This window comes from Dendropsophus ebraccatus, chromosome 2 (assembly GCF_027789765.1).
Source record: "Dendropsophus ebraccatus isolate aDenEbr1 chromosome 2, aDenEbr1.pat, whole genome shotgun sequence".
Taxonomy (NCBI): Eukaryota; Metazoa; Chordata; class Amphibia; order Anura; family Hylidae; genus Dendropsophus; species Dendropsophus ebraccatus.
The window spans coordinates 194884141-194898687 of record NC_091455.1 but is presented as its reverse complement, the minus strand read 5'-3'; the positions used below and the strand labels follow the sequence as shown (position 1 = coordinate 194898687).

At 43.2% G+C, this 14547-nt stretch overlaps 1 protein-coding gene across 10 annotated transcripts in view; it reads left to right on the top strand.

The window, feature by feature from the left end:
- Positions 1 to 14547, top strand: part of SVIL (supervillin) — a 93155-nt gene that overhangs the window by 33910 nt on the left and 44698 nt on the right. For 8 of the 10 annotated variants that reach the window (XM_069958996.1, XM_069958994.1, XM_069959000.1 and 5 more), the window contains 5 exons: positions 232 to 293; positions 2666 to 2802; positions 4253 to 4348; positions 6108 to 6360; positions 8527 to 9109. In XM_069958996.1, the coding sequence (XP_069815097.1) occupies positions 232 to 293; positions 2666 to 2802; positions 4253 to 4348; positions 6108 to 6360; positions 8527 to 9109 (1131 nt within the window). The remainder of the gene's footprint in view (positions 1 to 231; positions 294 to 2665; positions 2803 to 4252; positions 4349 to 6107; positions 6361 to 8526; positions 9110 to 14547) is intronic. The other 2 variants (XM_069958999.1, XM_069959002.1) reach the window with 1 other exon arrangement.

Genomic DNA, 14547 nt, shown 5'->3' with positions numbered 1-14547 from the left:
GATGCGAAAATTGCGTCTGCATTTTTTGTAACTTTTTTTTTTTTTTTTTTTTTCTAGATTTATAAAATTCACATATTTTTCTTTTAGACTATAATTACAGCTTTGTTGGTCTGTTATATTAGCAGCCAAGCTATATTTGTTCCAGTTCTATATTTTGCCATACCTAGTGCATGTCTACATAGCGTTCATGGATATACTGAATTTGGTTCCTCAAATTTCTTTTCCCTACAGAGGAAGCGAAGGTGGATGAAAGAGCAAAGCTTAGTGTCGCTGCAAAGAGGCTCTTGTTTAGGGTAAGTAAAATGTTGTGGCATCTGCAGGTAATGGTGTAGCCCTTGCTATGGCTGCTCAGGTTTATTACCATGTAGACCATGTAATTACCGGGTGAATCATTTTTGGGCATTATTCCAATATAGAGAAAAAACTGTTAATTATTGCTACCCAAGACTCTGTCAATAGTTTCATTCATCAACCGTAAATCCGGTGATTGCTTTAATAGTAGACCTTGGTTTTTCCAGCCGGCTACGGTTTACTACACATAAAGCGCATTGTGTTCCGAATTGGTCATATAGATATTCTTACTTTGTCGTCTTTAATTTCTACGCCTGATTGCTCCTGATCTTACAGTGATGGGGATAATACTTATTTTTAATAACCTATAATGAGGTCATCTAAGATGACGCAAGAACAGCCGATACAAATACTGTACGGTTACAGAGCAGGGATATTCTCATCACTGCAAGCTCCTATTACTAAGGGGGGGGATCAGTCTCCTCTAAGAGATGGCCGGGCTGGCAAAGGGAGTTGTACAGGCTGCATGTCATGATCACTGTGGAAAAAACATGCAAAGTAGCTCTCCTCCAAAAGGCAAAGAGTGTGTTCTGTTTAGGGCCCCCTATTGGCGATACAGATGTGGCCATTGCCAAATGCAAGATGGCATGGCGAGTTTTTAGGGCTGAGCTGCAATGTGTACACATGTTGCCACTCATTACAGTACGTGTATGTATTTTCCAGTTAAATGGAGTAATGCTATGTACTGTATTGTATACATTGTTGCTCATTACTATATAATCACTGGTCCTGGTGCTATACACACAATCTGGAGGTGAGCAACTACATTTGTTGGGCGTGCTTTGACAGTGTTCCCTGCTTCTGTACATACTTCCTAAGATGCCCTAAACTGATGTCATAGGCTGCCATAGAAAGTATGTACTGGGGCAGGGACTCCCCTAACTTCGACAGGTGTTCCTGCTCCTACAGACACTCTCTGATACACTACGCTAGTAGCGTGGCATGCCAAAAGAGTAGCCACCACCAGTTAAGTTGGCTGCTTCATTTATAGCCCCTATTGTAAAACCTGCTGATTATGTTCCTATAGTGCACGGGGCACTGAGGATGAAGGCAAGTTTCTTACTTTCATCCTTGCGCCGTTTCCATGCTATCAGTAGTTCATCTTCAATGCTAATTACTTGTTAAGGTGTGCTGGGGGCAGGACTGTCATCCCCAGTGCACTTATCTGGATACCACCGTCAATGCACCTATTCGCCCCTGGCCAGGGGTAAATCTGTTCTAGCCCCGCCTTCAGTGCACCATAATGCCTAATTAGCATAGAAGATAAACTACTAATGGCACAGAAGCGCACACTCAAAGGGATTGTCCAGGGGTCGTCTATTTTAATACACTTCATACACTGTTATCCTTACTTGTCCGTGCTCTGTGTCCTCACGTGTCGCCGGTGTCCCAGCTGACTGCAGAGCCTCCACTTGGACAAACTCGTCTGGAGATTGACACCCCCTGGGGCTGTCACTCCCGAAAGTTCTGCACTTGAAGGATGAGCCATATTACATAGGGCCCTATTCCACCGGACGATTATCGTTCAGATTATCGTTAAATCGTTCGAATCTAAACGATAATCGTTCGGTTGAAATGCAGTAACGATTAACGACCGAACGAGAAATCGTTGATCGCTTTATAAGGCCTGGACCTATTTTTATCGTTGCTCGTTCGCAAATCGTTCGCATTGAATAAGACATCGTTCGGTCGTTCGCAATAGATACGAACGCAATAGCGAATAAATACGGAAGAAGAAACGATTGCAATTACGATCATAAGTAACGATTATCGTTCCATGGAAATGAGTGAACGTTTTCAGGTCTTTCGCAATAGCGGTCGTTTGAGATCGTTAATCGTTAACGATTATGCTAACGATAATCGTCCGGTGGAATAGGGCCCATAGTCTGATGCTCTTTTTGGATCTTTTTTTTTCCCCCTAGATTATGACCCCATTTTTATCAATTTAATTATAAATGATTATTTCGCTATTTCTTTGTTCATTGCCGTGAGACTCAGTTGTTCTTCTTGGCATTGCTACCAGTGGAGTGTAACACGTTTCCTGCCAGCAGTTTCTCCAGGCGTTTTTAATCCCGTATTATGTCTGTCTTGTACTTACAAGAAGCAGCTTTTATCCCTTTTACCACTGTGGTATCTCTTGTTGTGCCAACATTTCATACACTAATGTGTAAAATATATCCCGAATTCCCTCGGATCTATCCCCATGCCAGCGTTTTGCACGTATAATCCGGGTACAGTAGTTTAATGGATTGTGGGTGACCTAAAACCTGAACAATAATTTGTCCCATTGACTTCCTTGTTGTTTCCATTGCAGGAAATGGAAAAATCTCTGGATCCCAAAGCCGCAAAGCCACGTGCTAGAAACGCGGCGGTGGAGAGAAGGCTGCGGCGTGCCCAGGACAGGTCCCGCACTCAGCCAGTCACCACAGAAGAAGTGGTAATCGCTGCCACGTAAGTGCTGGCACGACCCTTGCTGGTTGTTAGTGCGGGGGAGCTGGGCTCTGTTCCCAGTTTATTAGCCTGGAGGGGAGAATGAAGTACTTGTAGCTGAGGGACCCGGGCACTTCACAGCACGTCTGCCAAAATGATGGATACTGAGCGAGATGCACTGCGTTTCCAAAGGGAATTGAGACATGAATCATTTAGCTGCACTGTAGTCGAGGCTTTTCCAGGAAAAAAATAGGTCATTATTTCATCCCCCTAGCACCAAATAAAGTACACGCTGCGTGTCCTGAAATCGGAGTTGGTGTTACTTACAGCTACATAGTACTTAAGTAGAAAGTAACGTTAAGCTGGAACTGTGAGGTTTTCCTGGTTGCGGTGAGAAATTTAAGAAGGTCGAGCAGTTATATTATTTCTGGTTTTATAATTTAAATTTTTAAAAAATTCAAATTTATAATTTAATTTTACAACTCTGTTTAAAAATTATGAAGTTCCTATATCTATATTGTAGCCGATCCCCTGTGCAGAATCGGGCTGCATGCATGGCTACACTCAGGACCAAAATGTCTGGTGTCAAGTGACGCTGTATCAGAAACGCTAGACACCCCCTTAAAGGGATCCTTTCTTTTCTTTTTTTTTTTACTTTAAGTTATCTAAGGCTGGTTCCACTCTGCGTTTTTGCAATCCGTTTTGTGCAAAAAAACTAATAAAAAAAAAAAAACAAGATGAAAAATGTATATATTTTTTTTGCATCTGTTTGATCTGGTTTTTCCATTGACTTTCATTATTAAGAAAAGGATCAAAATGCACCTGTTTTTGTTTTTTAGCGTACACAAAAACACGGTCCACCAAAGATGTGTTTTTAATCCGTTGTTTTATAATGGAAGTAAATGAAAAACGTTAGTTTTTTTCATCCGTTTTGGCATAAAATGGACTGCAAAAATGCAGTGTGAATCCAGCCTAACTTTATAATTGTTTATATTTGCAGCAGTGATGGGTGACCCAACCCCTCTGCTTCCACCAATGTGTGCGTCAGGAACTGCAGGGCTGCATAAGCCCTAGTCCCGGCACAGTTACATATAGGTTGCTGTACTGGCACCTGGGCTTGTGCATCTCTGCAGTTCCCGACACAACAATGTCACCCCTTACTGATGCCATTGAATAGAAAAAAAAAAATAAACTATATTACAAAAGTTGCATACCTTTTATTAAAGACGCTCAGAAAATGTACTTTTTTATGATTATATGTATTGTAAGTCATGCAGGTTTTTCCAAACTTTTATGTTTGGTCTTCCCTTTCGTTATCATTCACTTGAAGGCTCTTATGCTTTTTTTTTTCTCCAGCACAGCTAATATTACTTGCTATATTTTTTTTGTATATTTTACCCTTTTCCTTTCTCCTTGCTCATTTACTATTCTTGTTTTCCTTTTTTTTTTTTTCTTCCTTTCAATGTGAAAGCAAGCCTAGCCCTGCCGCACACACAGTGACTACACACACTGTAACCCCAAGACTCCCTAGTCCCACTGTAACTAAGAGTTGTGTGCAACAGATCAGGTACTAGAGGCAACGTGTCCTGCATGCTGCCGAGCACAACCACCGTCACATGTGCCAGATGCCCCATTAAATATTAACTCTGGTGTTAACACCAACTGTTGCTGTTACACTCACGTCATAACAGGTCGTATGGTGTGGATGCATGACTTCTAACCTGCCTAAAAAGTACATTGTATAGAACTACAGTCAATGAAGTTATTTTGTTCTGTTTGGAAAATAACATAAGATATGTCAGGAATACAAAGTCATTGTATTATACCCCAATATTACAGTGGTGAAATCCATGTTTAAAGGGAATCTGTCAGCTCAAGTGTCAAGGAGGCGGTTCCAAGCCTTAGCATGCATGTCTGCTTCCTCCCTGCCTTGACCGATCGAGATACATTGCTTGTCTTCTAGCACTGAACTTTGCGCATCGATGAGTCAAAGCAGGAAAGGGGTGCGGGAGCAAGGAGAAGTGCCTGCTGGGGCTTGGCCCTGCCTCTTTGACACTTTAGTTCAGAGCATGTTATAGAGACAGATTGACTATAAAACCTGTGGCATTTCTGCAATATTTGGGAACTTATTGTCGTTCCTGGTCCAGTGCTACTGCTCTCCTGGGGTCACTGCCAGAAATTTACTAGTTAGATCACTTTAAATTGTGCATGTGATGATGTCTGCAACTCACATATAGACTTGTATCTCTATGGTTACAGACTACAAACAAATCCTGTAGTCAGACACTTTTTTTTGTCATCTTTTTATCTGTTCTTTGCTACTTGCTAACCTGCTGAATGTATGGTAACAATAAAGGGAAAAATTCCACAGCTGATTGTGCAGGATGTTTTTGGCTTCATAGATTTCTGTGTATTGTGCATGTACATGGGGAGGATCCGCATGCAAGAAGTATCTTTCATGATTGTGAACTCTGGTAATGTCCTGTTTTGCACTAGGCTCACTGACATTTTGAGGACTTGATCACAGAGAAATCCATGTAATAACATTATGTAGTGGAGTCGCTCTGTTAAATAGTCTGTCATAGTCGCAAATGTAAGACAGAAAATACAGTAGTAAGGAAATCAGTACAGTAGTTAATCAGGTACAGCTGTAGCGTGCTTACCTGTTTTTTAAGGGGTTTTCCAAAAGACTTAGAAAAACACGGTCACTTTCATCCAGAAACAGCACCACCCCTATCTTCAGTTTGGGTGTGCTTTTTGCAGCTCGGTGTCATTGACGTGAATGGAGCTGAATTGTAATACCGCATACAACCTAAGGACAGGAGTGGCGTTGTTTTTGCAGCTGTGTATTTTCTATTCCTGGATAATCCCTCTAAGAATGTAGCCCCCAGGACAATCAGCAGGTATCACCCTGGTATCCGTAAATTTTGCATGGAGAAGCTCGGACTAGCTAAGCATTTCTTCTTTAGTATATAACGTTGGAGGGATGTGGTATTGCATGATGGCCATTTAGATAACTGTCTGTGTTATACAAGTACAACTAGAGTCCGCCTAGGAAGACTCGGAGTAGAGGACCCCTATTTATGATGTCTGCTAAGGGTAGTTTTTATGGTGGACCCACCTTTAGAAGAAACATGCTGGATGTCTAATGCCATCACTTTCAGGATCTGACCACCTCTATACCTTAGACTGTGTACACTCTTGTGACTTTTTAAAACCTTATGTGCTTGGTTCAGCATGTTTGAGTCGCATGGGATTTTCAGATCTGGTCAGCTGTATTTGTATATATGTTATTTATATGCCTGTTCTTTGTCGCTAAATGTTAGTTTACAGGCCGCACAGCACAAGGCCGCTTCCCAGGCAGAGCCAGAAATCGCAAAGGAAACCAAAGCAGAACCTGAAGGCCCCGAGGAACCAGACTCCTCCTCTCTGACCTTGGCTGAAAAGATGGCCTTATTCAATAAGCTCTCCCAACCAGTCACTAAGGAGAAGTCTGCCCGAACCAGGATGGATATACGGCAGAGGAGGATGAATGCCCGCTACCAGACTCAGCCCGTCACTATGGTGGAAGTTGAACAGGTATCTCCGACCCCTATTTACCCCACAGTCAGTGTGACCTCTATAGCAGATCACATAGACATTGGGGTTGTCTAGCTAAAAATAAGACCATTAAAAAAAAAAAGAATAAAATTACCCCAACATGAGCACCTCCCAGGTTACTTCCAGGGTAAGCCTGGGTTCACACTATGTTTTTACAATCCGTTTTTTCCATCCGTTTTTTGCAAAAAAACTGATGGAAAAAACGGATGCATGTGTGTGCATTCGTATTAATCTGTTTTTCTATTCAATTCCATTATAAAAAAAAAAACGGATCAAAACAGATGCTGTTTTTTTGTTTTTGTTTTTTAATGGACACAAAGATCAAGTTGACTACGTTTTTGTGTACGATAAAAAAAAGGATCCGTTTTGATCTGTTTTTTTTTTTTTATAATTTCAATGGAAAAACAGATCAAAACAGATGCACACACATGCTTCTGTTTTTTATCCTTTTTTTTTTTTTTTTTGCAAAAACAGATGAAAAAAATGGATTGCAAAATCAAAGTGTGAACCCAGCCTAATTCACTGGGAATACTATGGAGTTCAGACACCCAAACCCTCTTTAACGATTACAGTAGTAGAAACTATGTACTTGTGTGTGTGTTCACACTTTGCATAGTGGTGATTTGGTGAACACAGCTGCAATTCTCTGCCCTTTCTAGGAAATATTAACTAAGGAAATAGAAGAAAAAGTAAGTTTCTAGGTCTTATGTGAGTCGGTTTTTATACGTGGTGCAGTGTCGCTGTGTTTTAGATCTGTCCTGTTTGAGCGCAGGTGTTATGTTATCTTTGAGATCTACGAATTCCAACAGAATGAGCTGAAGAAGAGTTTTTCGCATCTCTGATCTGGGAGGAGATAGATGGAAAGACTTTTAAAGGGGAAAGCAGAACTTATTAAAGGGAAGTTTGTAACCTGCTAATATGTCCTTATAGTGCGCAAAGTGCTAAGGATGAAGGTTAGTTTACCTTCATCATCGGCACCAATTCAGTGCTATTAGGAGTTTATTCCTTATGTAAATTGGGCATACTGGTGCACTGGGGGCGGGGCTAATGGTCAGAGTCTGTCAGCTGAGGGCAGGATCATTTGTTGCACTGAGGGTGTTAGTCCTGCCCCCAGTGCCCCAGGAAGCCTAATAAGCATATGGAATAAACTCCAGAAAACTGCACAGAGGAAGAAAGAAACTAACTAACTTCATCCTCTGTGCACTGTAGCAGCAGGTTACATACTTCTAACTTTATGATAATATCCTTTTAAGTGATGCCCTATAACTAGGATACCAATTTGTGATTGGTGGCTGACCTGTGGGAGCCCCCCACTGACAGGGTGTTGCAGCCCCTTTTTTACTGTTTTTCTTGCACTTATGGCCATTGAGTTGTGCAGGGAATGGATGCCAACCCCATTCACTTTATTAATGTTTGGAAGGAATGCTAGATTACCCCTTCCTTCACAGGGGTTGGACCCCCCACCCATCATAAAGTTTTGCAATATCACATCACTTTGAGATGGGAATACTCCTTTAAGAAGCTCATAAATGGTATACCATGGTATATAACTATTGCCTCAGGACGACTAGAAGTAGATGTGTTTATGTAGTTGTAATTATGTATGTATATGTATGTAGATAGAATTCTATGTGTGTGTGTGTATATATATATATAGTGTGTGTGTGTGTGTGTGTATATATATATAATATATGCGCATGCCTGTATATATTATTGTGTGATGTATGGGTGTATATATATGTGTGTGTATATATAATATATATATATATATATATATATATATATATATATATATATATATATATATATATATAATGTGTGTGTGTATATATACTTAGGGGGAGATTTATCGACATGGCGTACAGGTAGACTGGCTCAGTTGCCCCTAGCAACCAATCAGATTCCATTTTTCATTCCTCACAGACTCTTTGGAAAATGAAAGGTGGAATCTGATTGGTTGCTAGGGGCGACTGAGACAGTTTCGCTTTACACCATGTCTGATAAATTTCCCCCAAAGTGTGTGTGTATGTAATATATATTTAAATTTTTTCAAAAATAAAAAAATATTCAAAAATAACAAAGCCGTCTACCACCCCTGATATAGAGCTGTCGCTGACACATGTTTCTGGTTTGTCGTCTGTGCAGTTTAAGAACAGTAGTGAGAAGATCGCTCCATTATCTCAGACTGTGGTAACATCTGTGGCGACTTTAACGTCTCGATCGTCTCCCGTCTATCCCCGGGACATGAATGTCACAAAGTCATCTAATTATGACGAGAGAATATCGAGTGTCTCCAGCGCTTCCACTCTGCTTCACACTTCAATGGAGACAGGAAACACTACGGAGAGAAGCCTGTTGCTGTCAGGATCGTGGAGTTCTCCCGCTGTCGATAAAGACAAAGAAGCGAGGAAGCCGCTCTTTGACGAGACCAGAGCGTCTGCGGCAGAAGATAGCAGCAGCTTGAGGAGATCTAGCTTTGTGCAGAAGGAAGCCGCTCATCCTGCCCTGGACGTTACAAGGGAGGAGGAACCTGTCAGGATGATCGGGCATGTCATCTCAAGTAAGAGCCCGGCGGAGTTATTCAGCCCACAGCCGGTGTTACAGCCTGCTCCACGCCGAGATCTGCCTATAGGAGAAGGCGCCCTCAAGGTCCAGGTGGATGATATGCAAGACGAGAGGAGGAATCTGCAATCACTAGGGACCACGTGGAGCGGGAGGAGTGCTGGGGGTAAGAAACACTTCTATTATTTTATATATCTATCATCTATCTATATACTATTGTACTTCCTTCTGATTCTTTGCTTTTACTGGAAGCTGAGATATAGGGAGTTGTCCCCTCTTTGTTAGTCTTGCAGACATCAATACCAAGACCCTGGTGACAGCTGGCTATATCTCTGCTTCTATTCCTATACCTGTATATGAGAGTGAAGGGTGGGGTGGTTATGTGGCGTTCATCTATCTCCATTGTGTTTCTGTAATACATAAATACAATGTACTAGAACAGGAATGGGGAACCTTTGGCTCTCCAGCTGTTGCAAAACTACAATTCCCATCATGCCTGGACAGCCTTCGGCTGTCCAGGCATGATGGGAGTTGTAGTTTTGCAACAGCTGGAGGACTGAAGGTTCCCCTTCCCTGTACTAGAAGTAAAGAATATTCCTATGAATGTGTCAGTGTCTGTGTCCTTGGATAGAATTGTCCCTTTAAGCCTTCTTCCTTGTGTAATTTCTATGCCTTTTATGTGGGTTTGAAGGGGTGGGGTGGTATTTGGCTTTCATTGATCTCTATGGTGTTCCTTTAATAATACATCACTGCCATAGGTGTATAGAATGTAAGTGGGAAGAGTTGTCACTTTACACTCTACATATGACACCCGTCGGATAGCTGCTTTTAATCCAAGATCTGTCCTGGGGTCCGTTTGGCAGGTGATGCTGTTGTTCTCCTAAAAAGAAACCCAACATATTTTAAACTTGCAGCCCTGTGTCAAACTGGCGTGGCCTAATGTGTCAGTGCCCTAGGCCTGCACCGCCTCTCCGTCCCTCCTCATCATTAGTAATGCCCCTGGGCAGGATTTCTCCTAATCATCACCTGTCTGAACACTGCACATGTCCCTTAATGATCCACCACATGTGCAGTGTTCAGACAAGTGTTGAATAGGAGAAATCCTGCCTGGGGCATTACTAATGATGACTAGGGGCGGAGAAGCGTCGCAGGCCTAGGGCACAGACACTCTAGGTCACGCCAATTTGACACAGGGCTGCAAGTTTAAAAGTTCGTTTTTTAGGACAATAACTGCATCACCTGCTGAACGGACCCCGGGACAGATCTTAGATTTAAAGCAGCTATCCGACTTGCAGATTCTCTCCCATATCCCACGGCACTATTTTGTCCACTAAAATTTAGAACCCTGCGGGACCCCTTTAATGTCTGCGAGGTCTATCATGCACTCTTGGTGTTTTGCACGTAGAGGATCTGGCAGTTTGTTTTTTGTTTTGCAGACAGTGGAAACAGTGACAGTGGTGTGAACATGGCCGTATATGATCTCTATCTATGTAGCTGTTAAATGCTTCTCTGGTTGCAGGATTTTGTGCATGGCATTTAGGCATGAACTGTGGGTGGTCCTGTTAAAAGGGAAAGTATCAGCAGATTATACAAATCCAACTTTCTGATATGTCCCTATTGCAGAGGAGATGCCAAGGAGGAAGGTATGTCTCTTACCTTCCTCCTCGGCGCTGTTCTGGGGCAGTTAGCCATGTGCCCCTTGGTCCGGTGAGACTTTTAGGAGCATTGCCCGCCCCCATAGTACCAATCAGTGGCCAGCCAGCCCACCCTTCTCGAATTATAATCAATGTAGTGGGTTGTTAGGAGTGGGCCGGTTCGGCTATATGGAGGCAGGCAGTGCTTCTAACATTCTGACCAGACCATAGAGCAAACGACTAACTGCATCGGTATGGCATCGAGGAGGAGAGTAAGAGACAGACTCCGAGGAGGAAGGTATCAACAGGTTAAATTTGTCCAACCTACTGATTTCCCTTTAACCTCACTCCAATGCTTGTAAATGGCCTAAAACCACTTAGTTTTAGTGAATAGTACTTCGTATGGAGAAAGTTCTGACTCAACTTTGGCATTATTCTCCATTGGTGTAACTATAAGTTAGTCCACTAGTAGTGGATCTTCCCACACCCTAGTGCCTCAGCGCCATATAACATTATTATTATACATGGCACAATGTAAGTAGAGGGTCCTGCTACAGATTTGTACTTTGGGCCAGGAAGGGTATGCTGTTATTTGAAAGCCTTGTCTCTTTTTTTTTTTTTTTTTTTTAATCCAGCCCTCCCAGACATTCCCAGTACACACAATATGGAAAGCCTTGTCCACCCAGACATTCTGCAGGGTAAATGTACTATAACATGACCATTAAAAACAGTGACAGTCCAAGTAATACCCAGTCAGAATCAATGTCAGAAGTCCACCAGAAGGGGCGCTGTTCTGAGTACACGCATTACTAAAGCGCCAATACATGCGGGTTTTGCAAAATTCTGCTATTGTCATCACGACATTGACCACAGTCCAGTTTTATATCCTGGACTTTGATCTTAAGCGTAGAGTGTTCTGGCTGTACTGCATCCGTGTTAGTCATTGTTCTGGAAGTATGGCATTGTTTTAGCAACTGGGAAACACCTTGAAGTTTGGAGATTCAATGTAATGTAGGAATTGCTGTAGTATCATTAATAGATGATTTTGCTTTGGGTTCCCGTTCACGTTATAGCGGTGATCCCCAACCTGTGGCTCTCCAGCTGTTGCAGAATTACAGCTCCTAACATGCACTAAGAAACCTGTGACTCTCCAGGTTTTCTAATGCCACAACTCTAACAAATCTGCTGAAGAACTACAGGTTGCAGACTGTCTTCTTGGTAGCAGACTGTACCATAATAAGGATTACCTCCTAATAGGCAGTGTACAGACAGTAAGGGGTATTGTCATCTTAGGCCACTGGCTTGTAAAGATCAGGGTCAGCTCCGCTGAGTTATTTGGCTCCGTCATACATCATTGTTTGTTTTGCACCCCCTGGTGGCCAGGAGAGTTAGTTGCTGTGTGATGGATATTTATGATTATTTTGCAGCATTATGGTTTACGGTAAGGTGGGTTTTAGGAAGCCCCCACTGTATATAATAAACAGTTTACCTTGCACCTCATATGTATTACATTACAAACATGACTGCGTTCTATCACATCACTTGTGTATAAGTCTCAGTACACACAGACCTCAGGAGAAGAGGCTAAACATGAGCAGCGCTGGTTGTAGAGACGCCAGCAAAATATTAAAGTGCACTCACCGAGATTAATAGATGGATGGAATTAATTTATCTTTTTGTATAATATGTATCGAAATGGATCTTTTTTTCTTAAATATTATAATGGAAAATGGATCCAAACAATTGCATATTTTTTGCCATAAAAAAGATATGTTAAAGCTAATGTACTATCAGGTATGTCCCTTTGAGTTTTTTACATGAATGGATCAGCGCCGCTGCGGTCCTTTCCTTTGGTACTGGTTCCGGTCTGTTCCCGAGCACCGGCCCAGCATGAAGCATCGGAGGCGGGACGCCACCCCCCCAGTGTATTAAGACCCCCTCTCTGACATGGCTCCATTGATACTTATGGAGGTAGGAGGGTTCGTCACACTGGGGGCCAGCAGCCACGCCTACAGTACTTCAGGCCGGGCCGATGCTGGAGAATAGACAGACTCTGTGCAGGGGGACTGGGCTGCAAAAACTTAGTGTGAACCCAGCCTAACAGCACATAAGGGAATTTCTGCAAGGTGACTTATTTTGGGGACATAGATAATCTAGTTTGTAACTTTTTAGCTTTATTTCCAAAAGGCGACTTGTACACGTGATCCTCTTTTTTTTGCTCATTACTTATATTTGCGGAGACACATAGTATTGTGGCCATTGTTTTCAGAAAAAAAGTTGTGAATGGTTCCACTATAGTTTTCCTCTGTGTCGCTTCCACTAGAAGTCCTACTAATAGGGGTAATAGGCTTCATTATATGTCAGATTTGGGGGTCTTTAATACCACCCATTACAACCTTTGATGTTGTGGGGTGAGCCGATGGGAGAGTCGGAGACAGCGCTGTAAGTCTGTCTAACCAGTTAGATACCATCGTCTGCTGCTTTTAAAGTGCTAGTTTGCTGTATAATATATAGCAGGCATCTGGAAGAGATGCTCCTAGGACCTGTATAGTTTTAATAAACTCTGGCTGCAATATCAGGCGCTGCCATTGAGCAAGGATGGCACTGTTCCGGAGCATAAAGAGAAGCTTTCTCTTTCATATGCTATATTAAAACGTTATCCCCAGATGAAAGGTTGTTTCCTATCAGCATGGGCCATAGTGGTTGAACCCCCAGCGATCCTGTTCTAGGGATAACCCTTTAAATTGGAAAGTAGCTAAGACTTTGCAGTTATCTACTACTCCTATAACAGCAGCAGTCATATAGGTGAGCGTAGCCCCTTTTTGGAGCAGCAGTAGTCATATGGGTGAGCGCAGACCCTTGTTGGAGCAGCAGTCATATAGTCGAGCACAGTCCCTTGTTGGATCAGCAGTCATATAGTCGAGCATAGTCCCTTGTTGGGCAGCAGTAGTCATATAGGCGAGCACAGTCCCTTGTTGGGCAGCAGCAGTCATATAGTCAAGCACAGCCCCTTGTTGGAGCAGCAGTCATATAGGCGAGCACAGTCCCTTGTTGGAGCAGCAGTCATATAGGCGAGCACAGTCCCTTGTTGGAGCAGCAGTCATATAGGCGAGCACAGTCCCTTGTTGGAGCAGCAGTTATATGAGCGAGCACAGTCCCTTGTTGGAGCAGCAGTCATATAGGCGAGCACAGTCCCTTGTTGGAGCAGCAGTCATATAGGCGAGCACAGTCCCTTGTTGGAGCAGCAGTTATATAGGCGAGCACAGACCCTTGTTGGAGCAGCAGTCATATAGGCGAGCACAGACCCTTGTTGGAGCAGCAGTCATATAGGCGAGCACAGTCCCTTGTTGGAGCAGCAGTTATATGAGCGAGCACAGTCCCTTGTTGGAGCAGCAGCAGTCATATAGGCGAGCACAGTCCCTTGTTGGAGCAGCAGTTATATAGGCGAGCACAGACCCTTGTTGGAGCAGCAGTCATATAGGCGAGCACAGACCCTTGTTGGAGCAGCAGTCATATGAGCGAGCACAGTCCCTTGTTGGAGCAGCAGTTATATGAGCGAGCACAGTCCCTTGTTGGAGCAGCAGTAGTCATATAGGCGAGCACAGACCCTTGTTGGAGCAGCAGTTATATGAGCGAGCACAGTCCCTTGTTGGAGCAGCAGTTATATGAGCGAGCACAGTCCCTTGTTGGAGCAGCAGTCATATAGGCGAGCACAGTCCCTTGTTGGAGCAGCAGTCATATGAGCGAGCACAGTCCCTTGTTGGAGCAGCAGTCATATAGGCGAGCACAGTCCCTTGTTGGAGCAGCAGTCATATAGGCGAGCACAGTCCCTTGTTGGAGCAGCAGTCATATAGGCGAGCACAGCCCCTTGTTGGAGCAGCAGTCATATAGGTGAGCACAGTCCCTTGTTGGAGCAGCAGTAGTCATATAGGCGAGCACAGCCCCTCGCTGTCGACACTGTCAACATTGT